This window comes from Vombatus ursinus, unplaced genomic scaffold, assembly GCF_900497805.2.
Source record: "Vombatus ursinus unplaced genomic scaffold, bare-nosed wombat genome assembly UNPS02014808.1, whole genome shotgun sequence".
In the NCBI taxonomy this organism is placed as follows: domain Eukaryota; kingdom Metazoa; phylum Chordata; class Mammalia; order Diprotodontia; family Vombatidae; genus Vombatus; species Vombatus ursinus.
In genome coordinates this window covers 2,155,537-2,170,855 of record NW_020954586.1, presented here as the reverse complement: position 1 = coordinate 2,170,855, position 15,319 = coordinate 2,155,537, and the positions used below count along the sequence as shown (strand labels likewise).

The following is a 15,319-nucleotide window of genomic DNA, read 5'->3' as shown; positions in this document are numbered from 1 at the left end:
ACCGTGGAAAGCACTTGGACACCTATGTTCAAAGCCCAGCTCTCCCCGTACTACCAGGCCACGTGACTTCACTGTTGCTCCTTTTCTCCCAGTTTGACCCTGTCTTTGCTAGCGAAAGGAGTGACTCAGGTGTATGTTGGGTTAGAGAGAGGGAGCGTGTGTGTTTGTGCATGTGCATGCCTATGTGTGTATGTCTGTGTTTTGGCCTGGCAGTAGTTCTTCCTGAAGTGCCATACTTTCTCAGCTGCTTTAATAGAAAGGGAGCTCCCTGCAGGCAGGGAAGGGAGCTCTCTTTAAGTGCACAAAAGGGCTTGTTTTTAACACTGTAGCCATTTTTCTAGACGCCGCCAGGCCCGGCTGCAGAAGGAGCTTGCAGAAGCTGCCAAGGAGCCGTTGCCTGTAGAACCGTAAGTGTCCCAGTATATCCCAAGGCTGCTCTACCCATCCCCTCATCTCGCCTGTGTGCCCTGTCCTTGCCCCTGGCCTGCAGCCTTCTGACCAGTGCTTGCATGTCAGGGATGGGGGTGGGGTGGGGGGGGCGTCCTCTCACCTCTGTTCACCTGGGTCTAGTGGTGCTGTTGCTGAAGCCCAGTGGTAGGCTGTGATTGCTGCTCTTGACCCACAGGAGAGTTCAGCGTCCTAATGGAAAGGTGCTGCAGGAAGACAGGTAGTGGAAAAGGAGAGGATTGCGGGGCCATCAGGGCAGGTTTCATTTCTAGTTTTTAAAAAATCCCCAAATGGAGGCCCCAGGCCAAGTCCACTGCGAGCTGAGACCACCTGGTTTTTTGTTCATTTCTATTTTTTACAATATGAATTTAAATAAAGCTCAGCTCTCGTCCATTGTCTTAATATTTGTGATGTTTCAAAGCTTATAGCCCTTGGAGGGAAGTTCTTGTAGAAACCCCAGAACCTCCAGGCTCTGCTTGTCATCAGGTCTGTTCTGCCCCCACCTTAGAAACTAGGGAGAGCAGGACCTCAGTCGCTGCCCCACGGTCCTTGCAGTTGGGGGTGGGGCTGGTGCTGCCAGGGTCTCCTTGTCCTGAGGTAGGTTCCCCAGCACAGCTTCTGCTTGGGTCTTAGGGCACAAATGGGGGAAAGCGCCTTGAGCACCAGAGGGTTCTTCCCCAGCCAGTGAGCTTGGCTGGTTTGGAAGAAAAATGGCCCCTTGGCTTGGTCTTATTGCTCACTTTTTAGAAATGTCCATTTTTAGTCTTTTCCTCCCCAGCCCACCCCCCGGGTCATGGGGGTCATTTTCGTCCATCTTTGACATTTCCAAGGGACACCAGCGCCATTTTCCCCAAATTCTTTGAAAATGGTTAGAATTTCCAGGAGGGATGTTGGTCCGTGTTTTCTGTATTTTCAAATGAGAAAGTGACCATTGGCTCAAAGCCACAAACAGAAGGAACTTTGCCGACAGAGTCAAGCGCCACCAACCTGCAGCGGTGGCCGTCCCCGCCTCGTGAAGGCCACTAGTGAGCCGGATGGGCCAGCAGCAGACCACTTCGCAGCTGCCCTGGCCTGGACAGCTCCCTTTCCCACACTGGCCACTTTTAGTGCTGGAAATAAATGTTATTGTAGAGCAGGGTGGTGAGGAAGAGCCTGGACTGCCTGGCACCTCTTTTCCTCCAGCCCTGAGGTGTGAAAATGGCAACAAAGTCGTGCACCAGGGCCCAGCTAGCCCTGTTCCCTCACTCTCCTTTCCCCAAGGCCAGAAACCCTCCCTGCATGCCACCTCTGGTCATTTCAGCCTTCACCCAAACAGCCAGCTCCTGGGCCTGGTAGCTGACCACACCCTCCCTTTCCTCTGCTTGACTTGGAATTTATTCGGTTTGTGCCTGGAATCTAATTTTTCAAGTCTTAAAATGCATGACCAGCATCAGCAGAAAGCTAAGCACGTAGTCACTTTGTCCATGGGAAACAATTTAGGGGATCAGTGTTCCTAAAACCACAGTGGCTTTCACTTGCCTTCCCAAGACTATTTGGTGCATTAAATACCTCATTGGTCTCAATGGGGGGGGGGGGTGATGCTTTTCCCTCTCCAGAAGTTATTACTTAATTAATGCCTCCTGATTTTAAAGGGAATGGGAGATGAGAAGGCAGTGCAGAGAGCATTTCAAATCCTGGTCCATCCTACCAGGGAATCATCCCGAAGCAGTAGGATTTGAGGGCAATTGTACAAAATGAGCGACCTCAACAGAAGCTTCAGGTGTTCCTATGTTTGGCCCTGTGGCACAGCAATTAACAGAAGAATGGGACCTCAAAACAGCTGGTTACAGAACCTTATGGGGAGGGAAGCAGGTGCAGAAAAGAGGAATAGAGCAAGGAAGAGGAGAGAAAGCTTCCCTGGAGAGCCTGCCCCTTCTGTGCCCCAGCTGCCCCCGATGGGTGGCAGGAGGTCGCGTCAGTAGGCAGAAAGACTGTTGGGGAGAGTGGGAGGGCATGGAGACTGCAGGGATCTTTGAAAGAGAGCAGGCAGAGCCAGTGAGAAGCTTCCCAGCTCCCCCTCAGCCCTGTGCTAATCAGGTGACATGCGTGCTGCACGTTCTTCTAAGTAGCAGGACATCACCCCGTATGTTAGTACCTGGGGAGGAGCAGATAAGGCTGAAAATGGCTTCGCTTTTGTGCTGACCTCTTGAGGGTAACTTTGGGGAGCAGATGCATGCTTCAGAAATAACAAAAGAGCTTTGAAAAGCACCTTTTAAACCAAACCATTGGCTAGGAAACTTTGCTTGTGTGCAGAGCTTTTCCTTCAGTATGTGCAAGAGCATGAGAGCCCTTTTCTCCCCCTTCCCATAAATAGTTGTGGCCATCATTTGATGATTACCAAGCTCAGCATTAAGCTACCCTCCTCTTCCTGCTGGGTGATGGAGCTCAGAGACAAAGTTCAGGACCTTTGGTTTCTTTAAGTACTCTATCCTATGTCTTAGTCCGTTTTCCGCTCTTTGCATCTTCACAGTTTGCAGCCCTTTCCTGTTCGATGTTCTTCCCAGTGTAGTGTGGCAGGTCAGAATGGGACGGGTGCCTCCAGTCCCAATAGGAGAAATGCCTTGACTGGATGTTTGGCATCTTGTCATTTAAAGGTGTGTCTTTAGGACCTCAGTCTTCCCCAGCCGTGCCAGAAGCCTAATTGATGAAGCAGATCCTGTGGAATTGATTGAGTTAAATACCGGGGCTTTGGTATGGCCTTTAGCGCTCCACAAATTGTTTCAGGAGTCCTCAGATCTAGAGAAATGATTTGCTCCCCACGAGGTTAAGTCAGCTCCACCCACCTGAGCCTGACTTGCCGTCACCAGTAAGGATGTGCGCCATTCTGCAGCCACGTGTCAGGCTTTGGCACATGCAGGCTCTTCCAAAGCATGGAAGCCACTTCTCTTCTTCATGTTCTGGTGGACTTTGGTAGAGGAGATAAAATCCTCATTTTCATTCTTGTGTTTACTTTCCCTCCCCTACAGAGGCTGCCTTCAGCAGGAGGCCTTTAAGAATGAAGACTTACGGTTTTCTTTCTCAGTTGGAAAGGGAACAGTGGCAGGGAGAGAAGGCAAATTTTTATTTGGGCAGGGAGGGGATTAAATTTAAAAACGACAACAACACAGAAAAACTCTGAATGATAAATGCAGCAGCTTTGCTGGGAGGAGTGGCCTTTTGCATCCCCTTGGCTATGGGAAAGTGGAGCTCTGAGCCCACTGATTGATGGCTCCTTAGAGGCCAGGGCTTCCTGTCACAAGTTCCCTTTAGCCCTCCACCCATCCCCCAATTTACAAATGAGTAGAATGAGGCACAGAGAGGTCACACTTAGCAGCAGATCCTGGTCTGGAAACACCAAATTTCCTTTGAAGCGCTAGGAATTCATACGCTCATGTCAGCATAAAGACTAAGTGAAATTTGAGTGACTTTTAGGCTCCAGCTCACTCTTTGAAAGCCAGTGCATGTGTAGGTTACTTCCTTTGACTTCACTGACCTTCTCTGTAGAGTGTTGTTGTCTCATGCCCTCAGCCAGCCATCAGGAGCTTGGCAGATCCTTGCCCACGTCCCCTCCTCTCCGCAACCCGCCTTCTCACTTCTAGCTTACCTTCTGTGCATGGAGTCATTCCCAAGGCCGAAATTGCATGGGCCTCAACCTGGGGGTCATTCTTTGTGCCAGCTTGTTGTTTATCTCACCCACCACCCTCCCCTCTCCCAGGAACTGGACAAGACTAATTCTCATGCAATACCTGGTCTGGCTGTAGCCTTGCATGGCACTCCAACGGGACCAGTGGTGTGGATGTGTGAAGGCGCCAACAGCTTGCTTTGAAGGGAGGTGTTTCCATGGAACCCTGGACTTGATTTTAGATGTTAGCGATTACTTTGGTTATTTCCCGGTAGTGTTTGCAGTGTGGCCTAGTTGCAGAGGTTGTTGATGGATGAGAAATGATATTGGGATTTGCAGGAGACATTCGTGATGGGGCTGCCACTAGCCAATTCACGAAGTAGAAACGTTCCCATCCTTCTCCAGGGATGATGACATAGAAGTGCTTGTGGATGAAGCTTCAGATGCGGCCGAGGAGACGTCGCCCATTCGAGCGGTCAGCCGGACAGCCACGTAAGCACGCTGTGTGTCGGGAGGGAAAGGAAGGTCATTTTTTGTGCCTCCCAGGGGGGCTAAGTGTACATTTGGAAGCAAAAGAAGCCATTGTTGGACTGGACAAAGCAAGGGCGTCAGGAGGGGGGCAGCAGTGCTGTGCGCCTGCCTCTTCTTGTGTTCCGTGTTACATTGGACGTGTTTGAAGGAATATGTGGCTGGCATACCCCAGACGGGCAGCTGGGCCTTTGCTTGTGGAGCAGCTCACCCTTTGTCTCCTTCACCAAGTTTTCCAATGTTTAAAATGAAATCGGAACTACCTAGAAAATGGCACAGCTTTGCCTAATGAAAGAAAAGTGTCGCATGGACCAAACTCTGGTTCTTCTCGTTTCATTGCAGAATGTGTAAGAGTAGCCAGAACTCCTGCAGGTTGAAACTCTGAGAGCAGATTTGTTTCGTGTTAGGAAAAGCTTATGTTTCTTGACATGTAACGAGAGATGGGCTTCTTCCTCCCCTTGCTGCTTCTTACCGGCTGGGTCCTCCCTCCCGCTTTCTCCCATGTGCATTTTCTGGTCGGTTCTGTGCTGTATCGTTTCACCTCAGTGGGGTTTGGGGCTCAGTGGCAGGATGTTCTCCTAGATGGCTTTTTGTGTGGACTGTATTGATGATTTGGGGCGGGGAGGGGATGCTGTTCACAAGGTTTAAACCTATCCTCCTGTCCTCTTTAGTAAGCGACTCTCCCAGCCTGCTGGAGGCCTTCTGGACTCTATCACTAATATCTTTGGGTAGGTTAGAAAAATTCACCTTTTTATGTATGTGTCTGTGTTTTTACAAATGTGTAATGAACGTACACAAGAATATCAGTGATGTGAGGAATACAAAGTATTTGAATGTCAGCTTTTCTTCTAGCTTTTGCCCTCCCCTCCCCTTTTTCCCCTCAACTTCCTATTTCTTACATCTTGCTATGTGCTGACCTCTGACCTTTCCCTCCAGTCTGTCCGAGTCTCCCCTTTTGGGACACCACCCTTCTTCTGATGCTGCCAGGTGAACACATTATCCACTCTTAGGCCAGCATGTGAGTGTGGGACATAGAAATGATGCTGACCCCTGTGTCCTTGCCCTCAGTCATCTGACATACACAGTACTAACCCGGAAACTTTGCATGTGCCTCTTAGCCCTTCCAGATGGGAGCTGGGACAGTTGGACCCTTCCACCCTCCACGCTCTCTACTATTAACCTTCCTAATCGGCATGCTAATGCTAGCAAAGGCTCTTTTTTAAAAGATATTTGCATCGGATGCTGCTGGGGTCAGGAGCGTGGGCTGAATTCTTCCCACATTGAAAATTAAGACTGTGATGAGGCACAGCCCTGATCTCAGATGTCTTTTTAAAGAGAGAGAGCAGTCCATCTCACTGTTCCAATGGTATGCAATTAGAGAAGGCTGGGCACCCACCGGTCACCACGACCAGCTCAAACCGGCCCTGATTGGGCAGCCTGGAGTCAGTGACCCAGGGGACAGGGGCTGCCGGTTTGCACTGCTGATGGGCCCTCCATCGTGGCTGTTTTTAGTAAATGGTCTTTGGTGACTGGCCAAGGTGGGGAGGGGAAGAGCTAGAAACAACCTGGTCAGACAAGTTCATCTCTGAGTCGTTTATCTACCATCTTGCCTGATGATCACCAGGCTTTGTCTTCTGATTTAACTTATTTGCGTTTGTATTTTTTCGTAGGAGGCGTTCTGTCTCCTCCTTCCCTGTTCCTCAGGATAACCCAGATGCTCATCCTACTTCTAGTAAAGAAGTGCGGGTCCCCACAACTGCAGTTTATGTCTTTGTAAGTACATTCCGTTCAAAAAGTGGTGACCGAATACTTGGGGAAACCCTGCCAGGCAAACTTCCCTTAGTTGTGCTGCCGAACTTGAACATGATTTCCCTCCTTGAGCTCTAGCAGAGGTTTAGACCCCAATGCAGTCCATCATCTAAATGTATTTGGCTGTTTTCTGAGGTCAGTGATGAGAAGTAAAAGGTCTGACTGCACTGAGAAATCACATTCCCTCTTGCGGCCTTCACAGCTCCCAGCAGCCCATCATTTCTTACCCAGGCACGATTAAGACACACTGTCCTTGGGATGGTGGAGCCGCTGACAGCTGGGGACGTGTTCAGTGTGTGCTCCCGAGAGGAGGGAAGGACATGCTGGGCTGCTGTCCAACAGAACCTTTCCGGAGGAGCTTGGAGTGGAGTGCCACAGGAATGTGACGGTGCGTGATCTCAAGTTTTCAAGCTGAGACCTCGTGCGCTGGTTCACAACCTGCTTCTGGGAATGTCTTCACTAGCCAAAAACCATAGTGGTCAGGGGCCATACACCTGACAGCCCGAGAGAAGAGCATTGCCAGAGGTGTCCAAGCTTAGTCCCATGAGCAGCCATTTAAACCTAAGAGGAATCTTGGGAATGGTATTAATCCTGTTCTGCCAGCCAGTTAAAGAGAGTCATCATTACCAGAAGGTTGACCACGAGATTCTGTGGGACACTCCCTAAAGACTTTCTGTTAGAAACACAGTCTCTCCAAGGCAGACCTTCAGACAGGAGGCCAGGTTGTTGTAGTTTATGCTTGGAATCAGACAGTCACTAATAACACCGTACTTAATTCTGACCCTGTGGCATCACATCATGCTCATGATGCTGTGTTCTTAGAAGGGCGTGGGAAGAGAAACTTGTAATTTAAAAAAAAAGCCTCCTATCTCTTGACTTCCTCTTCGCATCCTCCGAGCAAGCCCCCTGCTTTCCTCCCTCCTTCCCAGCTGCTGCTGCTGCTTTTGACCAGCCTGGAGTCCTCTGCCCTTACCATCTTAAATGGTTTTTCAGCATTGGTCCCAGACTCCAGAGGACGTGAGAGGTGGATTTTCTTGGAAAGGATTTTATTTCCTATAAAAATGCTATGATGTTTCTATGACTGTAATTGTCCCTCATGATGCTGGCACTTCCATAGAGGCGACACTCACCTCCTAAGCCTGTAGTTTTACAGCAGGAAAAAAGTCTCAGAACCAGCAGAGAGGCACTTAAGTTGAGCATGTGTCGTTCTTTCTGAAAAGCTCTCTCAAGCGACTCATGCACAAAGACCCAAGTTACAGTGGAGTATTGGTTTGAAGTACGTTACTTTTAGAGGATACAGAGTTGATGCAAGAACAGTTCAGACTTAAGCCAGCAGGGCTACAAGTTAAGACCATCTAAGGAAGCTGTGTTGTGGTTCTTAAAATATAATTGTAGTGGTAGGCTTCTCATTTGAGAGCACGTTCACATTATTAGCAGCATTAAACCCCAAACTAGAAAGCCCTCTGAACCAGAAGCGAATTCGTTGTATTTGTAAATGAACCTGCTTCGGGACATGAGATGCAGACTCTGTTTATGATCCCAAGTGGTTGGCTTTCGTCCACATCTGAGTGAGGATGCAATCAGGAGCTGAGATGGATTCTTGTCTTCTTCCAGGACGCTCACGATGGAGAAGTGAATGCCGTGCAGTTCAGCCCCGGCTCCCGGTTACTCGCCACAGGAGGCATGGATCGGAGGGTCAGACTTTGGGAAGTGTTTGGAGGTGAGAGACTGCAGGAAAATAAGAAACTGCTAAGGACACCAGGCTAACCTCCATTTATTTCATTTTGGAAAAGTTGGTGTGAGAGAGGCTTAGTGTCTGGGAAGGAGGCTGCACTCTGGAGGATCTTATTCAGTTCTGGGCGTATTTTAGAGAGGACGTTGATAAGTATTGATCAGGCTAGAGGAGAGTGACCAGGATAGTGAAGGGCCTGGAGACACAGCCGTATGCAGAACAGTTGAAGGAATTTGAGAGGTCTAGCCTGGATAACAGAAAATTTCATGTGAGCTGCCTTGAAGTACTTAAAGGGCTGTCACATAAAAGAAACAGGACTTGTTCTGTTTGCTGGCGGCTGTGCTACTTTGACTGGATAGAAGGAAAAGCTTCCTAACCGAATGGACTATTCTGGCTGTTCAGAAGTGGAAGGAGTGGGGCAGCGAGGTGGTGCAGTGGATAGAGCGCCGGCCCTGGAGTCAGGAGGACCTGCGTTCAAATCCAGCCTCAGGCACTTGACACGTACTAGCTGTGTGACCCTGGGCAAGTCACTTAACCCCACTGCCTAGCCCCCCAAAAAAAAGCAGAAGAAGAAGAAGAAGTGGAAGGAGCTTCTGGCTCCTAGTGCCCCATCGCTGAAAGTCTGGGATTCTTGGTCAAGGGTTGGACTAGATGGTAGAACTTTCAGTTCCCTTCCAGACCTGTGATTCCACGAAACCAAACAGATCGATATTGACTCTCTGTCCTTTCTCGTGTCTGGAGGGGTCTCCTCATGGTATAGAGATGACCCGAGGCTCCCAATAGCTACACCCATAGGAGAAGCGCTCTGGAAGGCTTTCCCAAACTAGATGGGCTCCACGTACAGAGATCAGCTAGATCTCCATCACCAGGGGCCCGCCGGCATGCGTCTTGACTCCTCCTGGCATAGGCCGTGCCCAGTGTTGGTGACTAAAAAGTGATGTGCAGTCCTGGCCAATTCTGAGAGCCAAATGAAACTCGAGAATCTCTTAGCTTTCTTCTGGCTTTAACATTTTTGGAATGTCTGTTTTTGCAAGACTTCCAAATTAAAGATAAAATACTGCGGCTCTCAGAATAAATTAAAAGGTTTGGAGCAGACCACACGTGAAGCCTAGCCTGGGTTGCATTCAGAGAGGAGTCACGTCCACATTTGACTGTGCCCTCTGAGCAGGGCCCATCTGGCCACAGTACCATCTTCAGTTCTAGGCACTGCATTTTTGGAAAGGCTGAGATAAGCTGGAACATGTCCCAGAACGGATGACCAGGACAAGGGACAGATGGCCTGGAAACGTACTGTGTATAAGGAGCCATTGGAGGAGTTGGAGACATGAGCGCAAAGAAGCTGATGTCCAGTACTGGGGAGGCTGTCGTGTGGCAGAGGGCCCAGCTTTGTTCCCAGAACACAGAACTAGGAGTAAGGGATAGAAGTTGCACAGGGACAGATTGTGGCTTGGTGTGTGTGACTCCGGTTATAGCTATCCAGAAGCGCAATGGGCATAGGCGCAGGTTGAGGAAGATGACCTCTGGGGGCTCTTCCAGCTCCGGGACTCTGTCTGTGTTAGGTGGGATTTGCCTTCTCTTCAGAGTGGGCTAGTCAGAGTAACTCAAAAAACAGGTGACAAAGTGGTGGCATCAAGCCAGAAGGAAAGACCCTGGGGAGGACCCATGGGGCAGGTGAGCTGGCATGGGAGCCAAGGCTTCAGTCACGGTAGTGGTACCTACCTGAGCTTAGCCTTCAAGGCCACTGTAAAGCTGGGGAGAGGTGAGTGGTCCTTTTGATTCCCCTGTTCCACTTGGAAAAATTGGTCCTTAATTTGGCAGCCCAGAAGGCCAAGTTTGATCAGAGACCCCATCCCAGAAGAGGCCAATTGACTCCCTAAGGCCAGAGAGTGAGTGCCTTAGCTGCACTCCCTTTGTTTGGGAACCAGCAGGCCCATCTGTGATTCTGACAAAGGCCGTCACTGTAGCTCAGCCAAAAGCAAAACAGGTTCCTCGATGCTAAGAGCAGCAGACGTCAGGAACCTGCCACGGCCTGGCTCCATGGACCGTCAGAACTGCCTCTGTCTGGAGTCCACGCGCGGAGACTTTGAACCACAGCCGTTCTCCCAGACCAGCTCCTAAGTCATAGAAGGGTAGCACCATAGATGTTAGCGAGGGGAGCGCTCACCTGACAGATCACAGGTCCTAAATGTACAAGACCTTGAACCCTGTTTTCCCAGAGTCTTTGTCCAGATGCGCCTCCAAGATCTTCAAGTCCAAACATTACCTGACAGCAGTCCTCTCAACAGCATGCACTTCCTAAGTGCTCATCCAGCTTTTGCTTGAAGACCACTGATGAGGAGAAAGTCAGAGGCAGCCCCAAAAGTCTGTCATGCTGTTTAGAGCTGGAAGGAACTTGAGATTATCTAGTGCAATTCACTTTTTTTTTTTTTTGGTGACACAATCAGGGTCAAGTGACTTGCCCAGGGTCACACAGCTAGTAAGTATCAAGTGTCTGAGGCTGGATTTGAACTTGGGTCCTCCTGACTCCAAGACCAGAGCTCTATCCACTGTGCCACCTCGCTGCCCCGTCCAATTAATTTTTGAGATAGGAAATGGTCCAGAGAGATTATGACTTGTCCAAGGTCACATAGCTAACAAATAGCAAATAGGCATTCTCACCCAGATGCTCTGGCTCTTAATTCCATGCTTTTTGCCCAGAAGAGGTGCTTAATAAAAAGAATTTGTGATTTCCCTGGCATTGTGACCTCCCAGTGAGGAAGCCCTGTCTTCCTAGAGGGGACTTGTCCTCTTTCTGCAAATGACCCCCTTAAAGAGTTGACTTGGGCACTGGCATAGGATTCCCTGGTGATGTCTTTGACTTCAAGGCTCATGTCGTTCTCTCACATTGTGGTTCAGTGGAAGGAGTGCTGGTCTTGGAGTCTGAGGCCCTGGGTAGAGATCTTGACTCTGCCCCTTGTTACGCTGAGTCTCTCTGGGCCTCAGTTTCCCCTTCTATAAAATGAGGGGTGGGGGCTCTCATGACCTCTAAGGTCCTTCCCCTCCGAATGATCACGTGGCAATCCTTTTCTTTTTTTCATGCAGATAAATGTGAGGCAAAGGGCTCCCTTTCTGGCAGTAATGCAGGAATCACCAGCATTGAGTTTGACAGTGCTGTAAGTATTGATTTAACGCTCATGGCCCGGGCGGTGAAATGTAGAGTGGAGAACCATTTGTGCTTGATTGGGTGCGCTTTACTGTTTCTCTCGCATCTCCTGCCATTCTGACTCAGAAGCCAGGTCAGAGAAGGAATCACAGATAAAATGTTTGTAGAATTACTGGGTCAGTTCTGGCAACCCTGGCCCTGGAAACCAAACAGAAGGCAATAGAGCAGTCAGTCGTTGAGGGTCGCTGAGGCGCTGTGTTTGAGAAGTAACCCGCAGCCCCCCAACGAGCGAGACAGCGAAGAGGCGGGGGGCGGCCTGGGGCCCCGAGCAGCCTCACCCTCACTTCCCCCTCCTCTTCACCCTGTTTATAGTGTCCCGCAGGTTGGCACTCATTGGTGTGCTCACGATGTTTGGACTCGCGTCGTTTCCTCTCCTCTGAGGCCTTTTTCTGGGGTTGTTTGGGTCTTTTTTGGTGTCTCCAGATGTTTGGTTGGCAGCAGTGGGAAAGAAGTGCTTGCTCGGTGTGTATGCTGAGCTCGGGGAGTGGGGAGGCCGGAGGAGTGGACCAGGGGCTGAGGGGGGACCGAAAGTTGGTCCCCATTTAGCTCTGGCCTTGGGACTGGATGTTTACCGGGGTCCACAGCTTTTTGGGCTTCATCCCTGTCATCTTCATTCCCACAGGGATCTTATCTCTTGGCGGCTTCAAATGATTTCGCCAGCAGGATTTGGACTGTGGATGATAACCGGTTACGGGTAAGGCCCCACCAAAGCTCGGCTGCAATGGTGGGCACTGGGAAACAGCCAGCCGATTCCAAATGTGTTTTCTTTCCAGAAAATTCCATGACTAGGTTGCCTTTTATTTTACAGAACTGATCATTCTTGTTTAATAGCTAGGTTCACATTTGCACTTTCTAACTTTGTCCGGGGTCAACCTCCATGGTATTTGACTCCATTACCTAGAAGTTCTGACGTAAGTGTTCAGAATAAGACACGTGGAAAATTCAAAAAGTTCATCCAGAAACCAGGTCAGTGGTGTCCATTGTAACTGTTACATGGATGGACCTCAGAAATCAATGCTATCTGAAGCTGATTTTAGACACTCAGTCAGTAAGCATTTATTACACTCTCACTGTGTGCCAGGCACTGTGTGAAACCCTGGGATACACAGAATGTGGAAAACAGCCCCTGCCATCCAGAAGTGTCCGTTCTGATTGGGAAGACAGCATGCAAAAAACCCAAGTACATTCGTGATACATATACGGCAGATAAATGATAATCTGAGAGGGGAAAGCATTAGCGACTGGGGGGACCAAGAAAGGCCCTTTGCAGAAGGGACAGGAGCTGAGTTTTGTGGGAAATCAAAAGGCGGAGGTGAGGGGGCCTATGCAAAGACTTGGAGGTGAAGGGTGGCATGTGTCCTGTGTAGGCATAGAATACAGTCAGCTGTCAAGCCTCAATGCACTGATGAGAAAGTGAGAAATCTTCTTGGGACTTGGGCCTGTGTCATAGAAAGAGCATCCTGTTTTGAGTCATTTGAGCCTTGCTCTATGTAAAAGAGGGGTCAGTGATGAATAGTAAAAGGTCTGATTACCCCGAGATGACCCGCCCACCCTCCCAGTTCCCAGCTGCCTCTTTGCTGTCAGGCTCTAGTGGTGCCATGACTGAGTGGAGACCTGCTGACATCACCGGACGCCCCGTGTGCGTGTGTGTGTTTGCTAGAATTTCAGTGAATGCACTACTGTGGTTGGCGTCCAACAGTGGGCGTCAGCAAGGAATAAGGGCTGGTGGGAGCACATCTCCTGTGGGTCTGATCTGAAATTTGCAAACTGAGGCCTCTCTGGGAGAATTGGAAGAATTGGAAACCTCCCCTATGGAGTTCATTTCTTTAGCGCACTTAAAAATATTCATGGGATGCTACAGTGACTGTTTTCGGAGGGGCCCTTGGGCTGTGTCCTCATGTCAGATGCTTTGCTCTCTTGGTTCCTTCCGTGGCCTCTTCACGTGTGAGCTCCACACCTAGGGCTGCACCCCACCAGTGCAGACTGCATTTGGTCGCTCTGGGGAGGCCTGCTTCTGCATGCTGATGCTCAATGGGGCATTGACTTTCTGTGGCTCTGTCAAAATAATGCAGCCATTTCTTTGAAACCATATTACATTTGATTCTTTAAACATCTCTGGCTGCTTTGTTTTTGGTTTTTTTTACCTGGGGAGATGGGGTGGCGAGTGTACTTCCGGCTGCAGTGCCCCAGAGAGCTGCTCCTAAGATGTGATGTCCCCCTCATCCTGCCCCCTACAACCATCAAGTCCCGAGCGATGCTCATTGGCTGCATTTCGGGGCAGCAGAGTCCTCTAGGGGTAACCTTTGCTTTACCCCGTCCTCTCTCCCTCAGCACACGCTCACAGGGCACAGTGGGAAAGTCCTGTCTGCCAAGTTCCTGCTGGACAACGCACGGATTGTTTCAGGAAGTCATGACCGGACCCTCAAACTCTGGGATCTGCGCAGCAAAGTCTGTAAGGAAGCTCGTTATTGTCCAATGTCTGTCCAACAAGGAGGAATTTTGGTGAAAGCGTCTGTTTTCTGTGATAAAAATTTGCCTTTAGAGCAGTGTAACACTCAGTACTCTGCATTCAGGTTCGCCTTTGTACTCTAAAATGAAAATGTCGGAATATTAAGATGACAAATGCTTTGGGGCTTTAAGCTTCACAGTAAATGCTCATGCTGTAAGTTGTAGCATTCCCATTGCTCGTTGACTTGTCCGTGGTCAGATGACTGGTCAGCAGCAGGCCCGGGCTATGGGTGCAGGCTTTCAGAACCCACTTAGTTCCACCGCTCTTACCACTTCCCCACTCACTTGCAGTAGAGACGATTCAACCGTGATGGCTCGGGTTCATGACACCAGCAGCACTCTCACCATGACCCTGGAGCTGATGCCTAAAAACACTTTAATCCAGAGACTCTAGTGAAGGTGGGCGGGGCTGTTTGGTGAGTTAGGTGCATTCTCCATTGCAGGTATAAAAACGGTATTTGCCGGATCCAGTTGCAATGATATCGTCTGCACGGAACAGTGTGTAATGAGTGGACATTTTGACAAGAAGATCCGTTTCTGGGACATAAGGTAACATAACTCTGGCCTAAAAGCCAAGGGGAGGAGATTTAGGGAGAATCAGTGCTGTGTGTCATAGAAAACCATTATTTGAGATTCTCCAGCCCCCCTTCTCCCCAATCCTTCCTTTACCTCTTTCTAGTCCAAGAGCATGGTCCCTTTCTGTGTGGCCCACTGCCCTCAGGAGAGCTTCAGAGAGCCAGTAACTGACATAGTGGGGAGCCCTGGGGGCATCCACCAAACACAGAACTGTGGTAGCATCTACCCTCTGTATGTGATGGTTGGCTTTTCTGGCCTGTGGGAGTTTGAACTTGACAGGGAGGTGCTTGAGCTAGAAAGTTCCTCACTTTGAAAACCCCAGGAGCCTGGAAGAGTCTTATTGGCCTTTCTAACTTCAAGAGGCACCAACGGGAGCAGGCAGTGCTCTTGGCTCTACCACTGGTGCGAAGGGGAAGGGGAGAGAGCCAGGAAAGCGGTTAGCAAAGGGGGAGATTCCATTGGAGCAGCCAGGGAGGGCAGCTGGCCAGACCTCGTCCTTGTGCCTTCTTAAGCTAACGTGGGACTTGCTCGTTTGCCGTTTGTCTTGATAACACCACTTGAAAATGGATCTGTTCCTTCTGACCTGGCTGGTAGTTATTTATGGTAAAGATAAAGAGTGTTTCTCATACCCTTTGCCTCTTTCTTAGATCTGAAAGTATAGTCCGGGAATTGGAACTCTTGGGGAAGATCACAGCCCTCGACTTGAACCCAGAGAGAACAGACCTCTTAAGCTGCTCCCGAGATGACCTCCTAAAAATTATTGACCTGCGAGTTAATGCTGTCAAACAGACCTTCAGGTGACCCACGGGCTGGTGATTTTTGACCATTGTCAGGCTGCCCTGGTGACTTGGAGATTTTGCCACATCAGGGTTTGAGG

General features: G+C 49.7%; 1 protein-coding gene and 2 non-coding genes across 7 annotated transcripts in view; all 3 read left to right on the top strand.

Moving 5' to 3' along the window:
• Positions 1–15,319, top strand: part of ATG16L1 (autophagy related 16 like 1) — a 30,832-nt gene that overhangs the window by 11,260 nt on the left and 4,253 nt on the right. Inside the window, exons 6-16 of one of the 5 annotated variants that reach the window (XM_027875246.1) lie at positions 342–407; positions 4,493–4,579; positions 5,287–5,343; positions 5,552–5,602; positions 6,286–6,388; positions 8,039–8,144; positions 11,238–11,308; positions 11,981–12,052; positions 13,690–13,810; positions 14,310–14,415; positions 15,090–15,239. In XM_027875246.1, coding sequence (XP_027731047.1) covers positions 342–407; positions 4,493–4,579; positions 5,287–5,343; positions 5,552–5,602; positions 6,286–6,388; positions 8,039–8,144; positions 11,238–11,308; positions 11,981–12,052; positions 13,690–13,810; positions 14,310–14,415; positions 15,090–15,239 — 990 coding nt within the window. The remainder of the gene's footprint in view (positions 1–341; positions 408–4,492; positions 4,580–5,286; positions 5,344–5,551; positions 5,603–6,285; positions 6,389–8,038; positions 8,145–11,237; positions 11,309–11,980; positions 12,053–13,689; positions 13,811–14,309; positions 14,416–15,089; positions 15,240–15,319) is intronic. The other 4 variants (XM_027875242.1, XM_027875243.1, XM_027875244.1 and 1 more) reach the window with 4 other exon arrangements.
• LOC114052694 lies at positions 6,559–6,843 on the top strand. Its single transcript, XR_003570306.1, has one exon.
• LOC114052693 lies at positions 12,859–13,133 on the top strand. Its single transcript, XR_003570305.1, has one exon.